Source organism: Electrophorus electricus, chromosome 1 (assembly GCF_041902795.1).
Source record: "Electrophorus electricus isolate QZ-2024a chromosome 1, ASM4190279v1, whole genome shotgun sequence".
NCBI lineage: Eukaryota > Metazoa > Chordata > Actinopteri > Gymnotiformes > Gymnotidae > Electrophorus > Electrophorus electricus.
This window is the reverse complement of record NC_137497.1, coordinates 35,857,569-35,870,824: the sequence shown is the minus strand read 5'-3', so window position 1 is coordinate 35,870,824 and position 13,256 is coordinate 35,857,569. Positions and strand designations below refer to the sequence as shown.

Sequence of the window (13,256 nt, the reverse complement as noted above, 5' to 3'; positions counted from 1 at the left end):
GGGTTGCTGATATACCTCTGTTATAAACCATTTGGAATTTCAGAGCCTCATATCTTGAACTTGCAAAGTGTATTTCACAAAACTTTGTATGTCAGATTTCGTACTGTATTTTTCAATAGGTTTGTGGAAAATCGCGTTGTTACTTTGACTTTCAACTGAAGGCTCTGTTCTCCAACAGCGCTAATTACAGTGTACCACTTCGTACCCACAATGCACAGCGACGCTAGTTAGCCTTAGCTGAACGGAGGAAGAGAATTGAAAACAACAACAGCGTGATCCAAGCTGAACAACGGGCAGGCTAACTGCAGGGGCTAGCTTTACATGCCCAGCGACAGTTGATATCAATTTAAAAAGCACAATGTCTGTCTGACGTATCTGTCTGGATGATACGACTGATTTTACGGCGAAGTTTCGTGCGAGACGCCGATTGTTTCATTGAATAAGGCGTTTCAGAACTTACCGACATCTCTCTATGTTTGAGTATCTTCCGGCGGCGGCGGCAGCGGTGCCATGAATAGTGGACTCCCAGCGTCAGCTGCTCCGCTTGGGGGTGTCGGAATACCTGGTGTCAAGGTGAAATTCTGCCGCTACTATGCGAAAGATAAGACTTGTTTTTATGGAGACGAGTGCCAGTTCCTGCACGAGGATCCGTCCGTGGCAAACCTGGCTCTGCACGGCGGCGGAGGCAGTCCCGTTCCTTTATCAATTGCTGGAGGTGCTGTGACGGCAGCAGGGTATCCACTCGGGGGAAACTCGGCGGCCTGTCCTAGCAGTGGTCCAGCTAATGTTCCCAAAAAAAGTGACTCCCTTGGGCCTGCAGGATCCCCTCTGGATGGGCAACTGCTAACCAGTAAGTTTGCAGGGTGCACGGATATGGAATGAGGCCTAAAAATGCAGCCGCCTCTAGTATGTTGAACTATTGAGCCCCAGAGGGGCTTTTTGTAGAAATCGAGGCCGAGGATTCAGCATGGCCTCTTTCCCACCAAAACAATACAAGGAAACCATCTCTCTTTGCTTCACAGTCAAAACAGTCAGGTGTCAGAAATACTAGTTAGAAGTGGCAAAGAGGAGGTCCTCGCTCGCCTGTTTGTGAATGCATTATTTACATTCATTCTTCTGTATGAAGCGGACCTGCCCGACCTGTCATTGTTTACAGCGAAATGCCAACTATTATAATTTTGTCATAGCTAGCTATCTTAGAAACCTGGCTAACTTACTATTAAACTGCTAGTTATGCGTTTGTTTTGGTTGGGTGCTAACAAGTCCGTTAGCTTTGTAGCTGGGTTACTTTTTACCGCTCAAGTGATCAAAGTGTTAACGTGCTGCGGAAGGTTTTTTGTTTTTTTTACGCGTGAGCTTGAGCGTTTGTAACAATGTATCTAGTTAGCAAAGCTAATTTTAAATATCTTGGTCGCTGTAATTTATTCAACAGCTATTGTTTTAAAAAATGGAAGTGCTATATGTTTTATTTTTTAAATGCATATTTTTTTTTCCTTCGGTATACGATCTGTGTCAGCATGTTTAAGGAATTACTACGAAATAGTACCCAGCGCGTCAAGCCATCTAGTGTTTACGTCTTCAAGTAGACGAGTGAGGCTGAGGTGCAGTTGGGCACTTTTACCATTGAGCGTTTGCTACTATGTGGGAACTTTTTGGTAAAAAATAAATAAATAAATAAATAAATAAAATTTTAATTTTACATTAGCGTGGAGAACCTGTACTGTTAAAATTATATTAAAATCTGTTTAAGCAACAGTTCTCACAGTCCGAAGCCATATTTGTATGTAGTGTTTAATAGCTTGTTTTAAAAGCTTGTTTTATAGTATACCAAGTTGCTTTATTGTAATTGCAGACTATGCGATGTTTTACTGTTAAAGCAGAATGTTGTGCAGTTCCCAGGTGCTGTTTTCTATTGATAACATGATGTGAAACATGATTTGAATGCTTAATGTTGTATATTTTTCATAAACACACTGAGCAACAGCAAAAGGAAGTTATAGCTACTTATTTAGTAAGTTAACGAAGGATATGCTGGTGGAATTATTTGCAGGTGGATTTACATTTAATTTAGCAACCAGGTCTCAGCCTGGAACAGTCACTTTATTTATCACCATTTTTGCTCCTTGGGAATGTGAAAAAACTATTGAATAAACAATTACTGATAAAAAAAAAAAACACGAGCTGAAGTTTGTGTCTCATTTCAGTCCCTGGGATGGAGAGTGGAGCTCTCAGTGATGCCAGTCTGACCAACTCCTATTTCAGCAGTAGCTTTATTGGGGTCAATGGATTTGGGAGCCCAGCAGAGTCTAAGTATTCAATGATGCAGGTATGTATGAAGTGTAATTTGCCTGTTGTGTACATCTTTCCCAGGGGATTTGTGCACATGGCTGTCTTACTATCCACATTCTGTATTTTTGTTTCTTAGCTTACTGCATTTTCTAAGGATTTTGAGTGCATGGGGACCTTATTGTACCGAAATAGAAACATGGAAAATGTGTTTGAGAAATAATTATGTACAGTGCTGTAAATTCATCACATGCATCACATATATTAGACTGTCTTTAAAGTGTCTCTTTAAAGTATTGTCTTGACAGAATACATGAAGGTTTAGATTCTTGATGGACAGTTTCTGTATGGTCTTTGTGATAGCACTGCTGCAGAAATAAAGTAAATCTGAAAGTAATCTAAAAAATTGTGGATGAAGTATTTTTTGAGGTTTTACACTGGAGTAATCCTTAAAGACCAAATGTTCTTTCATGGCTCAGGTGATCTCTGTTTTAATGACAAACGTGTTCTTCAGAGAGACTCAGGGTGTATGTGTTGCACTTTGCCATCTTGTATCAGTTCATTCTGATACTAATGTCTAATTTACTCATAATGCAAGGTGTTTTCTTGACTAATGAGCTAGGACCATATTCTTTCCCTGTTTCTTGTGTGACAGCTGATTTGATCAGAAACTCCTAATATGAGAGTCTTCATGTCACTTTTTTTCAAAAATCTCCAAATGGGAAAAGTAAAAACATGAAGAATAAAAAGTTCTGTCATTTTGTTTTAGGAAACAAAATTTGTGATAACACAAATTTTTGTTTTAGGGATTGTAAAGATTGTGTATAAAGAATTAAATGTATAATTAGGGGTAAGTAAATTACATATCTAATCAAGTGGCTTTACAGTTTCCTGACTGTTGCTTTAAGCAGGCTTATTGTAGTAATTACCAGCTGTACAGTAATTACAGCTGACACGCTGTTGCTACAAGTGTGAAATTTGTGTGAATGTGAAATGCTGGGATGCTTTTTAAATTGCATGTGTGTTTTCAGAGGATAACCAGCAGCAGCAGTTCCCCAAGCCTCCTGAATGACGGTGCCAAGAGTTTCAGCCACAGCGCTCATGGTGGGCCGCAATCTGCTGTTTGCTGTTGGAATAAAATGCTGTTTATTGTCTTAAAGACTGCCCCTCACCACTCACACCACACCCCCCCACCCCAACAGATCCAGTGAATTCCCCCACTTCCTCCCTGTTTAGCGACTTTGGTGCTTTGAGCATATCGCAGAGGAGGAAGGTGAGTGTCTGAAGCTTACCTTGGTATTGCATATAGTGGGCATCTCATAGGAAGTGTTAGAACACTATTTTAACCTTTGGTGTTTCTTTGTGAGGGGACATTTCTTTTACTGCAGGGTTACTTAATTGTCTCACTGGCACTGGAATCTCAAGCTTTATATTTAAGCTCTGTATTCCATGCATTGTGGTTCAGCAACTTTCTCAGTGAAGTTCTGCTCCATCGGGTGAAAGCATGACTGGGCTCTGTGTCTGAGTAGGCTCCTAATCCAGCAGCCACCGAGTTCATCCCTAAAGGAGCTCCGCGCATGGCCACCCTGTCCCAGGCGGCCGTGCAGACATTTCCCTCGACCCTCTTGACCCACCCGAGCCTGGGCAGCTCAACCTCAGCAGCCCTTGCACCTGGTGAGTGAGTCACCCTCTCCAGCACCAACTTTACCTGTGCTTCTGAGTAACACACACACACACACACACACACACACACACACACACACACACACACACACACACACACACACACACACACACTCCCTCCTTCCCTCCCACTGTCTCTCACTCTCCCTCCCTCTCCCTTCCATCCATCTCACTCTATCTCTTGTTCTCTGTCCTTCCCTCCCACTCTCTCGCTCTCCCTCCCTCTTACTGTCCCTCCCTCCTTCTCTTCCCCTTCTTCTGGAGCGACTCAAAGCAGCTGGGTGTGCAGAGAGCCATGTGTAATCATAGATCTCTTCTACAGGTATGTCACTGTCTGCAGGCTCATCTCCTCTCCATTCCCCCAAAATCACCCCCCACACTTCCCCTGCTCCGCGGCGCCGCAGCCACACCCCTAACCCCAACATGGCCAATTACATGGTGCCCACCACTGCGTCTGACCAAGGGGGTGGCGCCCACGTGATCCAGAAGGAGACTGTGGGTGGGACCACCTACTTCTACACTGATAACACCCCTGCTCCCATGGCTGGAATGGTACAGTCGTTGTTCCTCAGAAGCTTTCACTCTCTGGCAATGTTGGTGTAATTATGTTGACCTGGCCTACTTGTCACCCTTTCAGGTGTTTCCCAATTACCATATCTACCCGCAAACAGCACCTCATGTGGCATACATGCAGCCCAAAGCCAATGCTCCATCCTTTTTTATGGCCGAGGAGCTCCGACAGGTATTCGCTTACCTTTTTTTGTTCCATTAGTTCAAGTGGTCCTACCCTTTGATGATCTAGGCTACATATTTATACTGATGAGACATATCTACAGTTATTTACAAGGACTATACCATACAGTACAATAAAATTCTATGTTCAATAAGCGATACACTCAAAAAAAGTCAGTTATACAGATTCAGAGCCATTAAAAGCAAGAGAACAAAACAGCATCTTTAATCATTTTTTAAGAACGTGAATTGAGTCATTGTCTGATTTCAGTAGGGAGTTGAAGTGTCTGATCAGTATGGAGATTATTCCACAATTTTGGGGAATAAGCTGCAAAGGCCCAGTCCGTCTTTGATTTTAATTTAGTTTGGGAGACAGCTAATAACCCCTTATTTGGAAGGAAGCCAGAGGAGGATGCCCCCGCCTTGAGTCTTGGTTCCTCTCAAGGTTTCTTCCTCATGCTCTAGGGAGTTTTTCCTCGCCACTGTGACCCTGGCTTGGTCACAGGGTCTTGGACTTGGACATTTGTAAAGCTGCTTTGTGACATCTGTTATAAAAAGTGCTATAAATTTTGATTGATTGACATAAGAGCTCAGTAATGTATGCTGGAGCCACATTTTGGAAAGCTTGATAAGTAAGCACTAAAATCTTAGTCAATTCAGTATCTTACAGTTAACCAGTGGAGAGAGGCCAATACTGATGTAATGTGCTCCGTGTGCGTTGTCCTGAGAAAAGTGCTATTTAAATTAACATTTACTTACTAATAGTGTATATGTATGTAAAATTGAGAGCAGCTTTTTAAAGACATTTTTTCAGAGCCTAAACAAAAAGACTTTGAATTGCTTGCATTTTAAAATACACCAGATCCCAAATTCTGGCAGAAAATAGAACATGACTTTCATTGTAGTACTAGTGGACTAATATGTTCTACATAGACGACTCAAAAAAACAGTCAAAACATGAAGGTTATGGCGGTCACTTGTGATCCAATATCTGCACACAGTTTAGTACTCACAAGGCTTTTGTAGTCTTGCAGGTTTTACCCAGCATCTAGGCTATCTTTTGGAGGTGCGTGCATTCTTACTTTTTTCCCAGTCAAGCGTAATTCCTGCTGTTACTACCCCCCCCCCCCCCCCCCCAGGAGTTGATTAACAGGCATTTGATAACAATGGCCCAGATCGATCAGAGTGAAAACCCAGGTGAGTTCCTTGCAACTACACATTGGTGGTACTGCTTGTCTTCTGCATGCTTTGCTTTCTTCATTCTTGATTTAATAATGAATTATGACTGAGCTGTGGTCTACATGAAGCCACATGCTGTCTCTGGCCTGCAGCAATGTTTTTGTTATAGTTAGGATGCTTCCTAACAACTGTTTTTTACTTTTCTTTTGCTCTTCCATTCAACTTCTAGGTATCATGCATTACATTTTATGATTGCCTTTTTCTTAATCTTTAACAGATGTGTGTGTGTGTGTGTGTGTGTGTGTGTGAGTACACATGCATGCATGCATGCATGCATGGGTGGGTGGGTGGGTGGGTGTAAAATCTTGTTCGATGTCTTTATAGGAGTTCCATCCGAGGTAGACAGCTACCATAGCCTCTTTCCCCTGGAGCCCCTCCCACCTCCCAACCGCCTACAGAAAAGCAGCAACTTCAGTTATGTCACTTCCTGTTACAAGGCAGTCAACAGCAAAGATGATCTGCCTTACTGTCTCAGGAGGATACATGGTGAGATATCCAGTCTATGCAACAAGCTACACAGAATCATCCCAAGGCGAGACTTCCCAAACATATAATAAATCAACGGATTTTCCTTAAATTCATTAGCGTGAAAGTTGACCGCGTGCTGTCATGCACGTTCGTGTCCGTAACATGCTTACACCTTTAACTCTTGTACTCAGTGCTCCCCTTCCGGACATGTGCTTGTAGGCTTCAGGTTGGTAAACACCAAGTGCATGATGCTGGTGGACATGTGGAAGAAGATCCAGCACTCCAATGCCGTCACCCTCCGAGAGGTCTTTACCACCAAGGCTTTTAGCGATCACTGTAAGCACATATGCATGCTTTGGTTTGTGTGCGCGTGTGTGTGCGAGTGATGTAACAGCACCAAGTACTTCTGAATGGGAGTTGATGGAATTGAATGGGTGAGTTGCTGAGCGATTGTTTGTCTCTTCTTTAGCACTGGTGTTCTCATACGACTTCCACGCCGGGGCAGAGACCCTGTACAGCAGGCACTTCAATGACCCAACAGCCGACTCCTTCTTCACCAAGCGGAAGTGGGGTGAGTTGCCCTTTTCCTGTCCTGGCCGGTCTACGATGCTTCACAGAGCTTGTTTATTAAAGCACTTAGCACGTGATCTCTAATGCAATGAGAACTTTACGCATTAATTTGCTGTGTTGAGCTCATTCACAAACCAGTACAGGCACTGTTTTTCTGTTATTAAAAATGCTGTCAAATATTATCAGAAGGCCTGTTTTATTGAGTGTGCAGAGTGAAATCAATTTGAAGGATTGTAGGGTTTTGGTTTTACTGATGTGTAAGAGTAAGATACTCATGCCCTGCTTCTGTCAGAGGAGGCTTGTATGTTTTGGAGGAGATGGGCAGATGTCTTCTACGTGTATGCGTGTGCATGCGTGTGTGTGTGTGTGTGCATATGTGGGAATGTGGAAATGGTGGTGGAAACCGCTCCTGCACCAGGTGGGTCTGCTACCTGCTGTAGTAGGTGTAGTGAGGGTGGGGGCAGTGACGTCTCAGTGCTGCAGTCGAACTTGCAGTTACTGCATTCCACCATCCTCTGCCTCCTGTTTGTACTGTGACTACGGACTAGTCAGACTGGTAACTCGGCAAATGTTCAAATTGGCCAACTACACAAGATGAGGGCAAAGTGTGAAAATCTTCAGTGTTGAAGCTTAATAATGTGTTAATAATAGTAATACTGGCCACATCAACAATAAATAATACATTGTAGCAGTAGTAGTAATAATAAAATAAATAATAGTAGTATATAGTACTAATAGTAATATTGTAGTCATGATAAAATAATAATAGTAATGATGATATTTATTAACACAAAAGCTAAGCAGCGCTAATAACATGGAACATACAAAATATGCATTTCAAAGCTTTATTAAAAAATAATTAAGCTTTATGAGATTTTAGATTTACTTCCATTAAACCAAAACAGGAAATGAAAATCGAATTGAGAGAGTTACCACTGAAGTGGGCTCTATAACTTCAGCACCTCCAAAAATGTCCACTTTGGATTCATTATGTTTTATATGATAACATGAAATGAAAAAAGAGAGTGCAGTGGTGAGAAGCCAAATTGGCCAGTAAGACAGCTTGGCAGTGCAGTAAGTTTAGTTAGCAGGCTAACGTTAGCTATGTTAATTAGCTAGTTACGTATGAGTTCTACGTAAAGGCAACTTTGCCTTGCATTACCCCCAGTTGTAGAACGTAAAACATTGAAGTTCCGTTGATATAATAGACATAAGATGAGACGGAAATGTTTCAGTTTGTTATTTACTTTGAAACTTGGTCAAAATTGTAATGGTACTTATTAGTTAATTATTCATTAATTACTTATTCATTAACCTTTTGTTTGTACCATTGTGGTTTTAGTAATTTCTCATTAAGGGTTTACATTTTCAATTATGTAAAATGTTCTGCTTTTTTCATAATTTTTTTTCATTGAAATTTTAAACTCTGGAAAGCTTGTAAATCTGTCACTTTTGATTCTGTGGTCAAGATTAAGTTCAGCATTGTTTGTTAAAGCATTGTTTGTTAGACTCTTCTGCGCTCTAATCATTTAGGCTACTACACGGTTTTGTTTATATCAAAATACAAATGATACCAATTTTAAAGTAAGACATTGTAAAGTATCCTATCCTTTCAAAGTTGTCCGTATATTTCTTTTGTTACACACTTAATGATAAAAGGTTATGTTTTCCACTTCCATACCACAGTTAATGTTTTTTACAAATAGTGGCAAAAAAAGCAAACCTGAAAACCTAACAAAAAATTCCCAATGTGGGTCGCAGAGATTATGGCAAAAAAAGAGCCCCGTTCCTCCCCCTGCTGTGCTTTAGCGACTCTGACTGGGCATGTGTTTGCTATTCTGTGTGTTGTGTTGTGGCAGGCCAACACGAGCCACCCCCTCCTAGGCAGCATGCGGGCCTGCTGCCCGAGTCTCTGATCTGGGCCTACATCGTGCAGCTGAGCTCAGCCCTACGGACCATCCACACAGCCGGCTTAGCCTGCAGAGTCATGGACCCCAGCAAGATCCTCATCACTGGAAAAACCCGGTTAGACACAGATAGAGACAAGCGCACACGCACGAGCGCGCACACTTAAGTAGTGACCACCGGAATCCACATTCAACCCTGCAGTTTGCTATTGGGCATTTTAAGTAGCCGATGTAGTTTAACAAGGAATAGTACTTCTACAAAGAGCATTTTTTAAAACTGCAATCATGAACTCGAGTTAGAAATCAAGAGGCCCCGTTTTCTGTCTCATGTGGCCCAGTTGGACGGAGCACCTGGCACTTTGCTCATGTACAGAGCACGAGACTCTCTTCACCCTGCTCAACTTCAGTGCTGTAAAGCTGTAGCAAAGGATATCCAGTGGTCTCGCACTGTTACATGGTAGTCCTGGTTTGTGGTTTGCACCTAATGATCCATGCATGTATGTGCGCACCCCAACACACCATCAAAACACATTTCACACAAGCACATACCAGAAAGGCCTTGATTAGGCTAAAGATGACTTTACTTTTGTTGGCTGCAAATTAACCGTAAATGCAGAAGTCTTATTTTGGTCTAGTGTTCTGTTCCTTAAAACAAAAGCATGCTCAAGATGATAGCAAAGTTTGTGTAGCACAATAATAACTGTAGTGTTATGTGGCCTGAGCTGCTGGCGCATGTATGCAGGGCTGGCGGAGCCTCTTAAAAACTTTGTGAATTCAAGAAGAAAAATGGATTAAACATAAATTAAAGCCTTTTAAAGGGTTCTTGAAAGTAACTAGCTCAGTATATTTTCCTAGTGGAAAACACCAAGTGGTTATCCCCCACTGGCTGCCTTTCCCCTCCATGAGAATGTCATATACTACATCCATGGCCTAGGATGGCACATGACACAGCTGAGGTTTGGGCCTCACACTCAGAACTAAGCAGCGCATTTACCATGAACATTGTAGCCGCGTGAAGTTCAATGGCCGTTCTTTTTTTTTTTTACTTCCTAGGTTACGGGTGAACTGTGTGGGAGTGTATGATGTCTTAACCTTTGACAACAGTCAGACCAACCACTTGGCACTCATGCCCCAGTACCAGGTAAAAGCCTGTATGTAAAACTAGTGTACACGCAGTGCTGCTGCTGCATAGATGGGTGGCACTGTAGAATTCATGGGCCATGTTCAACCTCCCTGGTAACTGTGCCTGTTCTCCCCGTCTCTCTTTCCTTGTCTTCCTCTCCAAGCAAGCAGATCTGATCTCCCTGGGGAAGGTGGTGTTGGCCCTGGCTTGCAACTCTCTGGCTGGCATTCAGAGAGAGAACTTGCAAAAAGCCATGGAACTGGTGTCTATCAATTACTCATCTGACCTTAAGAACCTCATCCTGTATGAAACATCCTACACCACCCACCCACTTTCTAACAAATATATACATGCAGTGACCCCCCCCCTTTTGTTTTATTCTCTTTTGTATTTTGGGTTGCTCTTTTGTGCTTGTAGGTACTTGCTGACCGAACAGAGTCGTCTGCGCAGTGTCAATGACATCATGCCCATGATTGGCGCCAGGTTCTACACTCAACTGGATGCCTCGCAGATGAGAAATGATGTCATTGAGGAAGATCTGGCCAAGGTATACACTCGCACCCCTACAGACGTCGCCACACTGCTTGTGGCAGGGTTTGTTTACCCATTTGAGGGGAAGGTGTCATGTGCTGATGTTTTATTTCTGAGAAAGTGTAAAGCTGCTGTCACCATGTACACTACTGTGAAATGTGTTAAGAGCGTTGACGGTGGTGTGACAACACCCATCCCGCCAAACAAACAACACACAACAAAGCAAACTTTGTTGAGACCTAAAGTTTGCAGGGTTTGGTTCAGTCTAGTTTAGTTGGACTGTGTTTGTGTGTGTGGGGGGGGGGTGGTGGAAATGTACGTGCACTTGCATGAACACACACAATCAAGTGAACATCCATTTCTGCATGCACACACAAGTTAATTTTTGTTTTTGTGCAAAGGTCACAGAGATGTAAAACGTGTGCGTGTGCGTGCGTAAGTAAAAGCCTCTTTCTGTTCTCTACCCTTTGCAGGAGGTGCAGAATGGCCGCCTGTTCCGTCTGCTGGCCAAACTGGGAACCATCAACGAGAGACCAGAGTAAGTCCTGCATGAAGACGCCGAAGATATGGCCAATGCTAGCAATACACACGCGACCTCTGATTAAGGACAGCACGAACGATGACCTGAGTTTGGAGTTCTTCAAATAAAGTCTGCTCATAGCCCAGTCTCTATACGTATCTGTGTTTAAACACTAATTTAGATTAGGTTTCAGCTTCCTCTTACAATATGTTTAAATAGCTTATCACTCTTTTTATCAGTACTGCATGCTCAGTTCTTTCTTGTAGTCTTTTAGGGTTGTTTATTTCTTTTTCTCTTCTTTTTGCCGCAGACCTGCAGCTTAGCTGGCAGGCATGCCTAACACATTCTGTTGTGTGTGCTTCATGCAAACTGGATAAAGTGTGTAGAACATTTTTATTTTTTACCTTTGCTGACCTTATGTGTGTCTGACTGATTAGCTGATTTAGTTAGCTGTTAAATCTTTTGTAAAAACTCTTAACACTATCTTTTTTCTTTCACTGCATATTATGAAACTTTATTTTCTGTGAATGGTGTTCTCAAACTAAAATCTTTTGGTGGGGTCATAACTGTCAGTTGCTGTAATATTAATACGAGCTAAAGGGATTAGCGTTCATAACTCACTAGCATCTTTAGTCAAGTGTGCTTGGTACAGAAATACAGCCTCTTTTCCACCATAGAGCTGAATGCCCTACGGTAACCGTTCCAGTCGCGTTTCCACACAAACATGGTTTGGCACGGAATGCTTTCCAAACATGCTGGGTTTCTCAGCACGGTTAACTAGCCACTCAGAAGCGTTCAGGCGGGCTGCTTTTAATACCACAGGGATTCCCTGATTAGTTCTACATGAAGTGACCAGTTGCTCTAACTGTCTCGATTATGATGGGAATCCATTGCCACCAAAAAGACTTCCTGGCCCCGATTTCCAAAACATCACTCCCGATCACAGTACATTACACACCCAAACCCCTCCGTGGGGTAAACGGAAACAGGTGGTTCTTGTTGCTGGGTCTTTTGTTTGTTTTTGTCAGTGTTTTGATTTATATTTGAGAGATATTTAGCCCTTTTTTAAAACCTTTTTAAAAACCCTTGTTTACAGATATAGCTAAGCTTCAGGCCTTTAGGCCTTCAGACAGTTGCTGTCTTTTTGCAGATTTCAGAAGGACCCCACATGGTCCGAGACGGGGGATCGCTACTTGCTCAAACTCTTCCGGGATCACCTGTTCCACCAGGTCACTGAGGCTGGCATGCCCTGGATCGACTTGAGCCACATTGTGTCTTGTCTCAACAAGGTAGCCATCTTTTGTGCACTTTGTGGTGTGAGCTTAGCCTAACTCGCTCCCGGATGTTTGTATTTATTTATTTTTTTACGCATACATTAAGTTCTCTCTCACTACAACTGTGTTGTGCATCACGCCTCCTCTCTGTCTCAGCTGGACGCAGGTGTGCCGGAGAAAATCAGTCTTGTGTCACGGGACGAGAAGAGTGTGCTGGTGGTGACCTACTCCGACCTGAAACGCTGCTTCGACAGCACCTTCCAGGAACTTCTGGCTGCCGCCAACAGCCCCCTGTAGCGCCCCCCCACAGGCAAGGGGTGGGACTGCCTGAACCGGAGCACATTGCACTACAGTGACGGACGATGGGCGCAGAACGATGATCTCACGGCCAGGGCGGAGCCAGCTGGTTATTCACCTCCAGTCAGATACACTGTCCTGTCCAGAAAGGAAGTTTTTTTTTCTAAAGCATATTTTTTTAGTTTTCATAACCCCACAGCTATGGAATTATGGACATGTTGACAGCTGTGATGAATTTTTTTAGACTTGGGGAACAAAGATAATGATGAAAAGAAAAAATATAGACACTTTCTTGCTTTTATTTTTATTTTCTTGGTTTTTATTTTTTTCTGTGGAGGATGCACTAAAAATTTTAAGTTTTTCTTTTTTAAAAAAAGTGAACGTGTGTGGTTTCCACAGGGTGTACTGAGACCTCACACAAAAAGGGCGGGGACTAGACCGCCCAAAAAAAAAAACAAACCCCCCCCCCCCCCCACACATTTTGGGGGGGGGGGGTGTGCTTTTCAACAGTCTCCTCCCCTTACATCTGTTTAGGCACTGCGAGCCAGGACAGACCACTTGCCATTACGTGCAGAACCCAGACCACTTTTTGCCCTCATTCTCACATTGATGGAACAGACCACTGA

General features: G+C 42.9%; 1 protein-coding gene across 2 annotated transcripts; it reads left to right on the top strand.

The window, feature by feature from the left end:
* The first annotated feature begins 263 nt into the window (after positions 1-263).
* pan3 (poly(A) specific ribonuclease subunit PAN3) lies at positions 264-13,054 on the top strand. Of its 2 annotated transcripts, none has more exons than XR_014124555.1 (18): positions 264-850; positions 2,205-2,326; positions 3,318-3,390; positions 3,489-3,559; positions 3,816-3,960; positions 4,292-4,521; positions 4,607-4,711; positions 5,841-5,898; positions 6,265-6,426; positions 6,628-6,744; positions 6,878-6,979; positions 8,838-9,003; positions 9,939-10,026; positions 10,172-10,311; positions 10,426-10,555; positions 11,013-11,077; positions 11,370-11,437; positions 12,210-12,348. XR_014124555.1 is itself a non-coding variant. In XM_027004406.3 (18 exons), exons 1-18 carry the CDS (start codon positions 511-513, stop codon positions 12,628-12,630), a joined length of 2,394 nt encoding a protein of 797 aa, XP_026860207.1. In that variant the 5' UTR covers positions 268-510; the 3' UTR covers positions 12,631-13,054. The 2 variants fall into 2 exon arrangements, 1 of the variants encoding a protein (XP_026860207.1); XM_027004406.3 differs by lacking the exon at positions 11,370-11,437 and adding an exon at positions 12,490-13,054 and having other exon boundaries at positions 268-850.
* The last annotated feature ends 202 nt before the right edge of the window (positions 13,055-13,256 follow it).